The sequence below is a fragment of the Bufo bufo genome, chromosome 4 (genome assembly GCF_905171765.1).
Source record: "Bufo bufo chromosome 4, aBufBuf1.1, whole genome shotgun sequence".
Taxonomy (NCBI): domain Eukaryota; kingdom Metazoa; phylum Chordata; class Amphibia; order Anura; family Bufonidae; genus Bufo; species Bufo bufo.
This window is the reverse complement of record NC_053392.1, coordinates 523,876,951-523,892,196: the sequence shown is the minus strand read 5'-3', so window position 1 is coordinate 523,892,196 and position 15,246 is coordinate 523,876,951. Positions and strand designations below refer to the sequence as shown.

At 44.7% G+C, this 15,246-nt stretch overlaps 1 protein-coding gene across 4 annotated transcripts in view; it reads right to left on the bottom strand.

Moving 5' to 3' along the window:
- Positions 1–1,005: 1,005 nt before the first annotated feature.
- Positions 1,006–15,246, bottom strand: part of SANBR (SANT and BTB domain regulator of CSR) — a 61,981-nt gene continuing 47,740 nt past the window's right edge. For 3 of the 4 annotated variants that reach the window (XM_040427459.1, XM_040427461.1, XM_040427458.1), the window contains 7 exons: positions 11,597–11,696; positions 7,536–7,627; positions 6,284–6,309; positions 5,799–5,872; positions 3,945–4,033; positions 3,457–3,548; positions 1,006–1,158 (listed from right to left, as the gene is read on the bottom strand). In XM_040427459.1, the coding sequence (XP_040283393.1) occupies positions 1,122–1,158; positions 3,457–3,548; positions 3,945–4,033; positions 5,799–5,872; positions 6,284–6,309; positions 7,536–7,627; positions 11,597–11,696 (510 nt within the window). In that variant the 3' untranslated portion in view covers positions 1,006–1,121. The remainder of the gene's footprint in view (positions 1,159–3,456; positions 3,549–3,944; positions 4,034–5,798; positions 5,873–6,283; positions 6,310–7,535; positions 7,628–11,596; positions 11,697–15,246) is intronic. The other variant, XM_040427460.1, reaches the window with a different exon arrangement.

Below are 15,246 nucleotides of genomic sequence, written 5' to 3'. Positions count from 1 at the left end.
AGCAAAACATTTTTCTTCAGAAACACAATATACAAGCCTACTGGTACAAATGTAGAGTGTTGACACAACTCAAGGAAAATTAAGGACCCTTAAGAATTAACTTTTAATCTACATCAGATAAAAGGACGCCCTATAATTTTGGATGAACAAAACAAATACACGAGGGCAATAATATTGCCTAAAAACAAATGGGCGTGTGGCATCCACTAGAAACACCCAATAGTGGAATGTGTTGATATTAGGATAAAGATGCAATTGGTTAGGGTAGTGACAAGAATCAGAGGTCCAGAAAAATGACCAGAGACAGAGGAGAAAAAAGGAACTCTCCCTATGCCCGCCCTAACTAAGCCTCTGCCCAGGGACAATCCCTGATGGTGGGATTTCCCTGTCTTCGTGCCTGCCCTGTCTGACCCTAAATTAGCCCTAGGTAGAGACAAATCCCCATAGGGGGGTAAATGGATGAATTAGTACAGATAGAAAAAGAAGCAAGAATGTACCTATCCCTTAGTCCTAGTTAATTGATATAATGACCCCAATTGATATAATAAACCCCATACAAATGTAGAGTGTTGATTGGCAGCAGGAATCAGGAGGCAAAGTTTCCACATTTCTGGCTAATGTCAATGCCGTTGTATTTAAGATTTCTCTGGATCAACTGCAGACCTCAATGGACTTAGGTCCTTTTAACAAATCACTAATTATGGTCTAGTCCAGGGATGCTCAACCTGCGGCCATCCAGCTGTTGCAAAACTACAACTCCCTGCATGCCTGAACAGCCTACCGCTATTAGGGCATGCTGGGAGTTGTAGTTTTCCAACAGCTGGAGGGCTGCAGGTTAAGCATCCCTGATCTAGTCATTTGATGATCACACAAGTACATGGGAATATCACCTTTGTATAGAAAAGAAAACTCCTTTGTATTTGTTTAAAATACGTTTATTTAAAAAAAAAAAAAGCATACAAAGCTAAATAAGATATTAGCAAATTCATTCTAGTAGTTTCCAAACAGCAAAAACGTGTCAAGCATACATTAAAAGTGTTAATAAATATCCACTGTCCACATGGACAGATCATTAATGCTAATGACTACCTAAAGCATACATACAGGTATAAAGCCTATACTTATGTTGGCCGTCCAATTCCAAAACGAGGTTTAGACCTGCAATAAAACACATGCAGTCATTAACTGAATAATACTGGCATAGACGTCTATACTAGCTATCTGAATGGATATATTACGGAATCTTTATCCATACACATTCATATGAAAAAGTAAGGACCTTACGTCAATTTTCTTGAATTTCTTGTGCCGCTATATTCTAACGCCCATAACTTTTAAATTTTGCCATCGGCCATATTCTATGACGGCTTGCTTTCTGTGGGTTGAGCTGTACTTTTTAGTGTTTTGCGGTGCTTGCTTTTATTCTTTTATTTTTTTCGGGAGGCGAAGGTTGTTAAATGTTGTTGGGAGAAACAGTGTTGGTAATTTTTTTCTTTTCTATACTTTATACTGTATTGCAGCATACACTCACCTAAAGAATTATTAGGAACACCATACTAATACGGTGTTGGACCCCCTTTTGCCATCAGAACTGCCTTAATTCTACGTGGCATTGATTCCACAAGGTGCTGATAGCATTCTTTAGAAATGTTGGCCCATATTGATAGGATAGCCTCTTGCAGTTGATGGAGATTTGAGGGATGCACATCCAGGGCACGAAGCTCCCGTTCCACCACATCCCAAAGATGCTCTATTGGGTTGAGATCTGGTGACTGTGGGGGCCATTTTAGTACAGTGAACTCATTGTGATGTTCAAGAAACCAATTTGAAATGATTCGAGCTTTGTGACATGGTGCATTATCCTGCTGGAAGTAGCCATCAGAGGATGGATACATGTTCTCATTCTGTTTACGCCAAATTCGGACTCTACCATTTGAATGTCTCAACAGAAATCGAGACTCATCAGACCAGGCAACATTTTTCCAGTCTTCAATAGTCCAATTTTGGGGAGCTCGTGCAAATTGTAGCCTCTTTTTCCTATTTGTAGTGGAGATGAGTGGTACCCGGTGGGGTCTTCTGCTGTTGTAGCCCATCCGCCTCAAGGTTGTGCGTGTTGTGGCTTCACAAATGCTTTGCTGCATACCTCGGTTGTAACGAGTGGTTATTTCAGTCAACGTTGCTCTTCGATCAGCTTGAATCAGTCGGCCCATTCTCCTCTGACCTCTAGCATCCACAAGGCATTTTCGCCCACAGGACTGCCGCATACTGGATGTTTTTCCCTTTTCACAACATTCTTTGTAAACCCTAGAAATGGTTGTGCGTGAAAATCCCAGTAACTGAGCAGATTGTGAAATACTCAGACCGGCCCGTCTGGCACCAACAACCATGCCACGCTCAAAATTGCTTAAATCACCTTTCTTTCCCATTCTGACATTCAGTTTGGAGTTCAGGAGATTGTCTTGACCAGGACCACACCCCTAAATGCATTGAAGCAACTGCCATGTGATTGGTTGACTAGATAATTGCATTAATGAGAAATAGAACAGGTGTTCCTAATAATTCTTTAGGTGAGTGTATAATGATTTTACTGATCTCCTATTACATCGCTCCCTCTGTCTAACCGCTCTAGTGACGTGGTATTTATAGACAGTGGTAACGATCGGAGTTATCTCTGATCCTGGTCACTGCAGGTGGCTCTGTAACAAAGCCAGCACCAGTCGCATATGAAGCGGGTTATGTTCCTAAGCCCCGTGCACCTCCACTGTACATGTATGGCAGATGTTAGCAAGGGGTTAATGTGGTATATTCACATGCATCAATTTTGTGGTGTGTGATCCCACTGGATCTGGATGTATCCGTCACTGGGATCTCATGAGTACTCCCCAGTGTACCCAGGATACTTGTGCCACAACTGCCGGGATCGGATAACTTTCTCCATTGACCCAATCGAAAAATGTTTCCCAGTAATAGACTGGTAGACAATTACCGGTATATGCCACTTGTAGGTTGCCAAAGTGGGCAATAACAGCTATCAGAGCTACTTATGGCACAGCCATGATTTTTTTTAATACATTTTAGAGAAGTTAATTTGTGTTTTTTTTCCAGTTACATTGCCTGTATCTTTATAACCTGTTTAAATGAATATCAAATAGTCATGTGTTAAAAAAAAAAAAAAAAAAAATTTACAAGGGTGTCCTTTCTTTTTCACATGACTGCATGCTAAATAGAATGTCACATAAGTGTGAAAGTTGTGCACTTGGCTTAGCCGCAGCCAAATTCATGTGAGTTATTTGATTGGATAATAGTTTTTTGGGCAAATCATCGGATGCCATTATACAAGAGCTTTTGCTCTGAAGATTATTGGCTGAGGTTTGAGACTCATAATCAGTACAGTAAAACATTTATGTATATCATATGTACACGTTCCACATGTAGAAAGATAATCGTATATAGTACCTGGGGTTCTTTTCTGTGTTACTTTGCCGGGTATTTGTTTGGACAGAGGCTTTGATCTGAGCTTCAAGTCTGGAGTAAATTCCACCTGCCTGCTAAAGAAAGAGAGGCTTTCAGTGGAATCCCGTGTAATTCATTTTGTTTAAATGGGTTGTGCAGTGCTTAGATATTAGATATAGGTCATTGATATCAGACTGATGACATAGAACGTGTAGTCGCTAGGATAAGAGTTGCGGTGACCTGGCCACTACACCATGAACTGAGCTGTTCCAGTGCATGATTCCGGGACACACTGATCAGCAGGGGTAGTGGGGGTCGGACTCCTACTGATCCGATATTGATGACCTAGCCTAAGAAAAGGTCCGCAATAAGAAAGCCACTGACAGTCCCTTCAACAAGCCCAGGTTGGGTCAGATTGAAGCTAAACAGATGGATAAGAGATCATATGAGATTTGATATATAGACCAACCATGTTGGTCAGGTGCACTCACTTCCTTCCCATCTTTGGTGTTCATACAATCCAGGTCTCCGAGTCTTATTTTTATCAAATGACCTGTAATTTCTGTCATTCTTCTCTGATCTGCAGCAAAAGAAAGATATTAATACTCTTATTGCACACATAGAAATCCAAAATATTGATAAATCTGCTTAATTATGTATGAAGACAACAATGACCATCCACCCACATACTTCACAATGACTAGACTTCATGTATTTTAAGGGAGTACATGTGCATAACTGATTCATGATATTTCTGAGATCTATATGCCATATTTTTCGCCATATAAGACGCCCCCGCCCCCCCCCCCCCCAGTCAGTGCATCTTATGGGGTGAATACTAATGAGCACTACAAGAAAATGTACACTAGAAAAAATGTTCTAGTCTAAATTTTCTTGTAGTATTAACTGAGGGTAGCGCCTCTTTTACACTGAACACACCCTTCTACCTGGGACTTCTGAGCAGAGCACTTATGGAGCTGGTTCCTCCACTGCCCTGAAAATTGTAGGCTTAGGTAAGTCGAAAGAGAGGCAGTATATTAGTGTTAGGGACCCATCTGCGGAAGCCACCTTGACGCCTGAGAGATGGGCCCCACACACGTTTGATCAAGTATGTGCGCTAAGAGCTTCCATTGACTCATTTATAGTAGGTATGATACCACTTTCATTTAGAATGTGCCCCATTTCTTATCTCTATTGTTTGTATTTATAATGGTGCGCAGCCATTTTCTTTTTTATCAATCATTTCTACTAATGAGCACTTCCATTATGGAAGCACTCATTAGTACCGTAAGATGGGGAGAAGTGAATATAGTGCTCCCTGTGCTGGCCCTGTACTCACCGCTTCCTGGTCGTCTCCTGCAGGCCCCTCACACTGTGCTGCGACCTGTGCAAAGCGCGAGGACTTCTGCGCTCTGTGACGACGTCTGGTCACAGCGCGGTAGGAAGAACGCTGGATGTTAGAAGAGGTGGCGTCTGGAGCAGGAGAGGTAAGTTGATATTTTTTTTTGTCTGCTCTAAGCATGGGGGTCTTATCTGAGGTCTGAATGATTTTTTTTTTCACATTGGGGGTCTGAGCTGAGATCTGAATGGGGGTCTTATTTACATTTGGGCTCTGATCTGAGGTCTAATTGGGGGGTCACTCACATTGGGGGTCTCAGCTGGGATCTGAATGGGGTCGACTGTGACAACGTCTAGTCACAGCACGGTAGAAAGAACGCTGGATGTTAGAAGTCTGGAGCAGGAGAGGCAAGTAGATTATTTTTTTTGTCTGCTCTGAGGTCTGGATGTTTTTTTTTTTTACATTGGGGGTCTGAGCTGAGATCTGAATGGGAGGTCTTATTTACATTTTGGCTCTGATCTGAGGTCTAATTGGAGTGTCATTCACATTGGGGGTTTCAGCTGAGATCTGAATGGGGTCTTATTAACATTGGGGGTCTGATCTGAGGTCTGATTGGGGTTCTTATTAACAGAGTTCTAATGAAAAAAAAAAATTCTTATTTTCCTCCTCTAAAACTTAGGTGCGTCTTATGGGCAGGTACGTCTTATATGTCAAAAAATATATACCCCTTTTACTATACAGGATGGCAGTTTAAAATACAGACAAAAAACCCCACAATTTTCAATGTCACTAAAGCCTAACTACCCCATCACTGATCCTCTGCCTCTGTGTAGTTACATAACTGCCATCATCTTGTGACATTTCAATAGAGATCTGGTGGAGAGGCTAGCAGCATGCCACCCAGATTCCATGAAACCTGTTTAAGATGATTATTAAAAAATAGTGGCATAAGGACATAATGAGGACATTCTCAGGGTTAAGCAGTTGCACTTATAGAATTACACACCTTCTTCTCTCTGAGCATCCTGGTTAAACCTCAAGGAGCGAGATGCGTCCCATTTACTTCTCTGTGTACTCACTCTAAAAAAAATAGCAAAACCTTTGGAAATCAAATTTTTCAATGCTTTAGGGCTCATGCACACCACCGTATGTATTTTGCAGTCCACAAAAAAACGGACCCGCAAAAAATACGGATGACATCTGTGTGCATTCCGTATTTTGCGGAACGGAACAGTTGGCCCTTCATAGAACAGTCCTATCCTTGTCTGTAATGCGGACAATAATAGGACATGTTCTATTTTTTGGCAGAACGGACATACGGACATACGAAAACGGAATGCACACAGAGTAACTTCGTTTTTTTTTTGCAGACCCATTGAATTGAATGGTTCCGCATACAGTCCGCAAAAAAATGGAACGGGCACGGAAAGAAAATACGTTCGTGTGCATGAGCCCTTAGTTCAATGTTGACAGATGTCATGAGATACTTACGTAAATGGAGAAGAGTCTCTAGATGGCTGAGAGGAAAAACAAAGGGTTAGTAAATTGTGTAATTGGTTGTATTTAAAGGATCAACAGATCAACACCTGATCTTAGTCCGAATCACGCAACAAGGATTACAAACCTGACAATGAGAATACACCCCAATTACAGACTGAAACCAGTCCTCGCGAACATTATTATACCATTATACCTACCAGGGCTACCACATCTCAGATGCACCTTTATTATCAGGATCTTAATCCTGCCAAAGATCCAGTTGTACCCAGATGGCATGATAAATCTTACACGGCCATAAGACCTAGTTCTACTTAACTGATTTGGTCAGTGATTTCCATAAGTGATTGTGAGTCAAAACCTCTGTGTAGGCTTCACTCTTGATTTTTGCTCACAATCCCTGATAGAAATCATCGACCAACTACTGAAATCGAAACAATGCACGTTTTTTTATAACTTTTCCTCTATAGACATGCTTACTCTGCATTTACTTGATGAGAATTTTGACACGTCGAATTATATGAAATCAGCGTTGGATGAAAAAAGAATAAACAAGTAAATTATTGCCATGGTATCCATGCTGGCTGCATATAGATAGGGTTAAACCTACAGGCAGATCTGCAGCAGGGCAAACCGGAAAACCTGAAATTCAGAGGGTCAGCCTATGATTTCTGCTGCAGATTTCATGGCAAATACATGTTGATTTTTTTCTGAAGTGTATTTCTCCAAACAATCTATGTACCTACTTCCTGAGACAGGAAAATTTGTGAACTGCATGAAAGTTTTTTTTTTTTTTACTTTTTTAAATTTCAAATGCAGCATGCCGTACCTGTGAAAAATCTATACTCTCCTGCTCCCAGCCACTCCGTTCTGACGCCTTTCAATGGTCTTTCGCTTACAGATGGACAGGGTGACATGAGCCGCTGCAGCCAATGACTAGTTTCAGTGCTGACGTGTCCTCAAGGGCCACGTCACCGCTAGGTCACAAGCTGAGTGGGGACACGTCAACACTGAGGCCATGCACATGCGACCCATCTCTTACAGGGCGGAGATCGGAAGACCACAGAAGAGCCAGAAAGCTGTTTTTTTATAGCAGGCTGGGGTTGAAGTTTAAAAAGGTAGAAAAAGCTGGACAATCTCTTAAAGGATGTGACTGAATGGTGACAATCCCAGTACTGAGCTGCAGAATATGTTAGTGCTATATAATCAACAGGACATAAATAAAGAGTACAGAGTAGATATTTACCTTTTCTTGTGGTCTTTCCTTTTTATGAATACTTGGTGACGACTTGTGTTTTTTTGGCTGTCTATTGAATTTCTTTAGTTTTTCTTTTCTTCCTGTTAACGAGAAATCAAAAATTTGAAATTAAAATGAGCCCCTACAATGGTCTCAAAGAAGGTTACAGCCCATTATCAGAAGGAGCTCATCATAAGGAACATTTGCAACATGTTCAAAAATGTTCTAGTACATGTACAATCTGGCCAAAGCGTAATAAGCCACTCACCACGTCAAGGTCGCCTCTATGGAGTGGTCCCTAACACTAGTTCCTACCTGTTTGTGGGCCATGACAGCCACACAAAGTCCAGGGAGCGCAGGTACAGCATGAACGCCAGACACACTCTGCTTTTAACCCCGTCCGGTGCCATTACAGCTTTCATCGGATCCAGGGATGCAAGTACCAACATGCATGCTGGGCCCACTATATACTTCTCCTGGAGCCAAATGGCTACTGGTAGGTGCTAATATGCAGACTCAGTTTTATACTGACTTTAAAACCAGCCTCCAGGACAGATTGACTGGTCAGGTGTGCATGACTGCATGGAGATCGCCACGCCTCCAATATATACTACAAAGAAAAAATGTGGGGGATTCAATCAGCACAACCCTATATGTAGGTGCACATTGCTATGGCGAAATACATATACAAAGAAAAAGAGACAAATGCAATGGCAATCTGCAACCAGCATTCTGCCTGCCTCTATGCTGGATGAGACATTGGTGTACATTTTGGCCAAAGCGTAATAAGCCACTCACCACGTCAAGGTCGCCTCTATGGAGTAGTCCCTAAGAACTAGTGTTAGGGACCACTCCATAGAGGCGACCTTGACGTGGTGAGTGGCTTATTACGCTTTGGCCAAAATGTACACCAATGCCTCATCCAGCATAGAGGCAGGGCAGAATGCTGGTTGCAGAGTGCCATTGGATTTGTCTCTTTTTCTTTGTATATGTATTTCGCCATAGCAATGTGCACCTACATATAGGGTTGTGCTGATTGAATCCCCCACATATAATCTGATTGAGTCAGGGTCTAGATAACTAAATACTGGCAAGAAGGATCATCAGGTATAAAGTAGTCAGAGGGTGTGAATAATAGGTCATGACCACAGGAAAAGGTTGGGTTATGTTTACATTTTGGGCAACTATATGAAGAGGATGTGCCCATTTGTAATAGCAGTGAGAAATACATGCCTGTGGGCAATATTTAGAGCCATCCTCCAAAACTTCAGGTAAGCAATAAAGGGTTGTCCCGTTAAGACAACTTATCCCCCATCAGGGTGGAGGACAGGCATCCGATCAGCAGGGATACGACTGTTGGAGCCCCCGCCAATTATGGCAATGTGTGCCCGTGTTCCCCAGTTTGAATGGAGCTTGTCTGTTGGACCTTCCTGTGTCACACATTTATGCTGCCTCTCCATTGAGCTTTATGGGGCTGCCAGAGATAGCCAAGTGCTTGTACCCTGCTATTTTCGGAAGTCCCATAGAGTTGAATGAAAGTGGGGGGCATACATGCGAGTCTAACATTCCATAAAAATGGGGAGAACGAGCTCCCATTCTTGCGAGAGGCGGGGACCCCAGTGGTTAGACCTCCGCCAATCAGACAATTATCCTCTATCCTGTGCATAGGGAACACGTTGTTTTAATGGTACAGCTCCTTTAAAGGGGTTCTCTGGGAATTAAAAAAATGAAAATACTTAAATATAACTTTATTATACACTGCTCAAAAAAATAAAGGGAACACAAAAATAACACATCCTAGATCTGAATTAATTAAATATTCTTCTGAAATACTTTGTTCTTTACATAGTTGAATGTGCTGACAACAAAATCACACAAAAATAAAAAAATGGAAATCAAATTTTTTAACCCATGGAGGTCTTGATTTGGAGTCACACTCAAAATTAAAGTGGAAAAACACACTGCAGGCTGACCCAACTTTGATGTAATGTCCTTAAAACAAGTCAAAATGAGGCTCAGTAGTGTGTTTGGCCTCCACATGCCTGTATGACCTCCCTACAACGCCTGTGCATGCTCCTGATGAGGTGGCAGACGGTCTCCTGAGGGATCTCCTCCCAGACCTGGACTAAAGCATCTGCCAACTCCTGGACAGTCTGTGGTGCAACGTGACGTTGGTGGATAGAGCGAGACATGATGTCCCAGATGTGCTCAATTGGATTCAGGTCTGGGGAATGGGCGGGCCAGTCCATAGCATCAATGCCTTCGTCTTGCAGGAACTGCTCACACACTCCAGCCACATGAGGTCTAGCATTGTCTTGCATTAGGAGGAACCCAGGGCCAACCGCACCAGCATATGGTCTCACAAGGGGTCTGAGGATCTCATCTCGGTACCTAATGGCAGTCAGGCTACCTCTGGCGAGCACATGGAGGGCTGTGCGGCCCTCCAAAGAAATGCCACCCCACACCATTACTGACCCAATGCCAAACCGGTCATGCTGGAGGATGTTGCAGGCAGCAGAACGTTCTCCACGGCGTCTCCAGACTCTGTCACGTCTGTCACGTGCTCAGTGTGAACCTGCTTTCAATCTTGGTGTTCTCTGGCAAATGCCAAACGTCCTGCACGGTGTTGGGCTGTAAGCACAACCCCCACCTGTGGACGTCGGGCCCTCATATCACCCTCATGGAGTCTGTTTCTGACCGTTTGAGCAGACACATGCACATTTGTGGCCTGCTGGAGGTCATTTTGCAGGGCTCTGGCAGTGCTCCTCCTGTTCCTCCTTGCACAAAGGCGGAGGTAGCGGTCCTGCTGCTGGGTTGTTGCCCTCCTACGGCCTCCTCCACGTCTCCTGATGTACTGGCCTGTCTCCTGGTAGTGCCTCCATGCTCTGGACACTACGCTGACAGACACAGCAAACCTTCTTGCCACAGCTCGCATTGATGTGCCATCCTGGATAAGCTGCACTACCTGAGCCACTTGTGTGGGTTGTAGACTCCGTCTCATGCTACCACTAGAGTGAAAGCACCGCCAGCATTCAAAAGTGACCAAAACATCAGCCAGGAAGCATAGGAACTGAGAAGTGGTCTGTGCTCACCACCTGCAGAACCACTCCTTTATTGGGGGTGTCTTGCTAATTGCCTATAATTTCCACCTGTTGTCTATCCCATTTGCACAACAGCATGTGAAATTGATTTTCACTCAGTGTTGCTTCCTAAGTGGACAGTTTGATTTCACAGAAGTGTGATTGACTTGGAGTTTCAAGTTGTTGTTTAAGTGTTCCCTTTATTTTTTTGAGCAGTGTATATACATTCACAAATACCTTTCATTAGTTATAATGTCTAGGGAGCAATCATCGGGAGGAATAAAATGGCTGCCGTCCTAATAGTACACACAAACCTGTCCTAATCACACAGGGGGACAAGTTACTTCACAACACTGCGCTTAAGAGCTGCTTCATCCTCCTCTCTGCTCTGCTTGTCAGGGATTATGATCCTGAATACAGCTGATAAGAACTTTAGCTGAATCTCTGTGGGAATGGAGTTCATGAGGAGACATGAAGTACAGAGAGGACGGACAGGGCAGACTGTGGTAATGTGGGGCTGTGGTAATGGAGACTACATCCAAGTGCTGCTGCTCATTAACCACATTCCACCCTCCTCGCGGAACTTCATGTCTCCTCATGAACTACATTTCTACAGAGATTCATCTGAAGATTTTATAATCTGTATTCAGGATCATAATCCCTGACAAGCAGAGCAGAGAGGAGGATGAGGCAGCTCTTTAGCTAAGTGCTCTGAAGTAACTTATCCTCCTGTGTGATTAGGTAATTATAACTAACGAGATGTATTTGGGAATATATTTATAATAATGTAATAGTGAGATCGGTTTAAGACCATAGTGTTGTCAGATATTACTTGTCTGTGTTGACAATTAACATTAATTGTCAGACCCCTATACAACAGGTTCAGCTCTATCAATGCTGGGATGCAGAAATATGTATTTCATATTATGATCTCATGTTTCTACCATACAAAAGAATGAGTAAGATGTATCAAATGATAAAGAAGAATACCTATTTTTTTTGACACTTCTTCTTCATCCCCAACCTCATCCTCTGTCACCTCAGACCCAGTAGTGTAGTCGTCATCTTCTGACAGCAGTGACTGTTGCTTCTGGAACAGAACACACATTTAAAAATAAAATAAAAAGATACATATACAGTACAGACCAAAAGTTTGGACACACCTTATTCAAAGAGTTTTCTTTATTTTCATGACTATGAAGGCATCAAAACTATGAATTAACACATGTGGAATTATATACATAACAAACAAGTGTGAAACAACTGAAAATATGTCATATTCTAGGTTCTTCAAAGTAGCCACCTTTTGCTTTGATTACTGCTTTGCACACTCTTGGCGAGCTTCAAGAGGTAGTCCCCTGAAATGGTCTTCCAACAGTCTTGAAGGAGTTCCCAGAGATGCTTAGCACTTGTTGGCCCTTTTGCCTTCACTCTGCGGTCCAGCTCACCCCAAACCATCTCGATTGGGTTCAGGTCCGGTGACTGTGGAGGCCAGGTCATCTGGCGCAGCACCCCATCACTCTCCTTCATGGTCAAATAGCCCTTACTTTCAAAGTTTTCCCAATTTTTCGGCTGACTGACTGACCTTCATTTCTTAAAGTAATGATGGCCACTCGTTTTTGTTTACTTAGAATTTGTATTATGGCAAGAAAAAAGCAGCTAACAGTCTATTCAGTAGGACTATCAGCTGTGTATCCACCTGACTTCCCGTCAACGCAACTGATGGTCCCAACCCCATTTATAAGGCAAGAAATCCCACTTGAAGAACCTAGAATATGACATATTTTCAGTTGTTTCACACTTGTTTGTTATGTATATAATTCCACATGTGTTAATTCATAGTTTTGATGCCTTCAGTGTGAATCTACAATTTTCATAGTCATGAAAATAAAGAAAATTCTTTGAATGAGAAGGTGTGTCCAAACTTTTGGTCTGTACTGTATATATTTCTATGAAGACATATTTACTTGAAAACCTTGCCTCTACTAACTGTAATTCACTGAAATGGACATCAAAAAGGAGATTTTTGTGAAACTCACCTGTAAAATCTTTTTCTCGTCTTTTCCATTGGGGGACACAGACCATGGGTATAGCTTAGAGATATTACTAGGAGGGACACTATGCAAAAAAAGAAGCTCCTCCTCCTAGGGCTATACCCCCAGGCACCTCCAGGAGAACTTCAGTCGTTGCAAAAGCAGTAGGAGAAGGAGAACGGAAATAAACACAATGGAAACCATCACACCGCACACCATAAGGCGAAAACCATAAAAAAAGGGGCGGGAGCTGTGTCCCCCAATGGAAAAGACGAGAAAAAGATTTTACAGGTGAGTTTCACAAAAATCTCCTTTTCTCGTTCATTCCATTGGGGGACACAGACCATGGGACGTCCCAAAGCAGTCCATGGGGTGGGAAAAAAGAACAAATCCAACACCGCCTGGAGAAAACGTCCAGCAGTCAAACAGGAACCACAGCCTGCAATACCCTGCGCCCAAAAACAGCATCAGCCGAGGCCAGAGAGTGTAACTGATAAAACTTTGTGAAAGTATGTAAGGACGACCAAGTGGCCGCCTTACACAACTGGGAAACGGATGCGCGATTGCGTCTAGCCCAGGAAGTAAGTAATCCGTGACGGCGGAACTTGGCCACGAGCGCGATAGGCCGCAGCAATAGCGGAACGGATCCACCGCGCCACGGTGACCTTGGAAGCCGCCAAGCCCTTACGAGACCCTTCAGGAATCACAAAGAGAGAGTCTGAACGCCGGAAGGAGGCAGTAGCCCCCAGGTACACCTTCAGAGCCCTGACGACGTCCAGAGAGTGGAGAGCGCATTCCTTGGGGTTCGCCGGAGAAGGACAAAAAGAGGGCAGGACCAGATCCTCGTTAAGGTGGAAGGGAGAAACCACCTTGGGCAAAAAAGAAGGCACTGGTCTGAGCACCACCTTATCCTGGTGAAAGACCAGAAAAGGTTCTCGGCAGGAAAGTGCGGCCAGCTCCAAAACTCGCCTGATGGAGGTTATGGCCACCAGAAAAACTACCTTCCAGGTGAGTAAAACCAGAGAGACCTCCCTCAGAGGCTCAAAAGGCGCCGACTGAAGGGCGCGCAGAACCAAGTTGAGATCCCAGGGGGGCAAGGGAGGCACATACGGGGGAACAGAATGCGCCACCCCCTGCAGGAAGGTTTTCACAGGTCTCAAAAAGGCAATGGACTTCTGAAAAAAGATAGCCAAAGCAGAAACCTGACCCTTCAAAGAACTGAGCGACAGACCCATGTCGAGGCCGGACTGGAGAAAGGACAGCACCACTGGGACAGAGAAACGTAGGGGCGGGTAGCCCGACTTTTCACAAAAAACCAGGAAGGCCTTCCAGGTGCGATAATAGATCCGTGAAGAAGCCGGCTTCCGAGCCCTGATCATGGTTCTCACCACCGCATCAGAGAAGCCTCTCTTCCTCAGGATGGAGGTCTCAACAGCCACGCCGTTAAACGCAGCTGCCGTGAATTCTGGTGGAAGAGTGGCCCCTGAGACAGGAGATCCTCTCTGTCGGGTAGAGGCCACGGAACGTCCGCCAACATACGAGCGACGCTGGAGAACCAGGCGCGGCGAGGCCAATCTGGGGCGACGAGAATGGTTGGTATCCCCTCCGCCTCTATCTTGCGCAGCACCTTCGGCAACAGAGGAATCGGAGGGAAGACGTAAAGGAGGCTGAACCGCTGCCATGGAGCTACCAGCGCGTCCACCCCGTCCGCCCGCGGGTCTCGAGCGCGGGCTAGATACACCGGCACCTTGTGGTTGAGTCGGGAAGCCATTAAATCTACGTCCGGACGGCCCCATCGGTTGCAGATGTCCTCGAAAACCTCCGGATGGAGAGACCATTCTCCCGGATCCACCCTGGTGCGACTCAGAAAATCCGCCGTCCAATTGTCGACTCCCGGGATATACACTGCCGACAATACTGGAACATGCGACTCCGCCCATAAGAGGATCCTCGCTACTTCCCGCATTACTGCCCGACTGCGGGTCCCGCCCTGATGGTTGACATAAGCCACAGCCGTGGCATTGTCCGACTGAACATGCACCGGGCGAGTTGCAAGGAGAGGAGTCCAGTGGGAGAGGGAGTGAAAAATCGCCCTTAGTTCCAAGACGTTTATCGGGAGACGGGACTCCTCCGTCGACCAGACACCCTGAACTGTGAGGTTCCGGAGAACACCTCCCCAACCGATGAGGCTGGCTTCGGTGGTGACTACCGTCCAGGAGAACGGCAGGAAGGACCTTCCTGACAATAGGTTCAGGGAAGACTGCCACCAAGGGAGAGACGCTCGAACTTGCCGAGACAGAAGAACAGGAGTGTCTAGACCCCGAGGGCTCTTGTTCCAGAGGGCAAGGATCATTTGTTGTAGCGGACGCGTGTGAAATTGGGCGTACGGAATCGCCTCGAAAGAGGAGACCATAAGGCCCAGCACCCGCATGCACTCCCGAATGGTGGGACGTGGTGAGCGTAGAAGGAGCACCACTGCCAGTCGAATCTGGGAAACCTTGGAATCCAGAAGAAACACCCGAGAAATCGAGGTGTCCAAGATCATCCCCAGGAACGAGAGTCTCTGGGAGGGGTGAAGAGAGGACTTGGGGAGATTGATCAGCCACC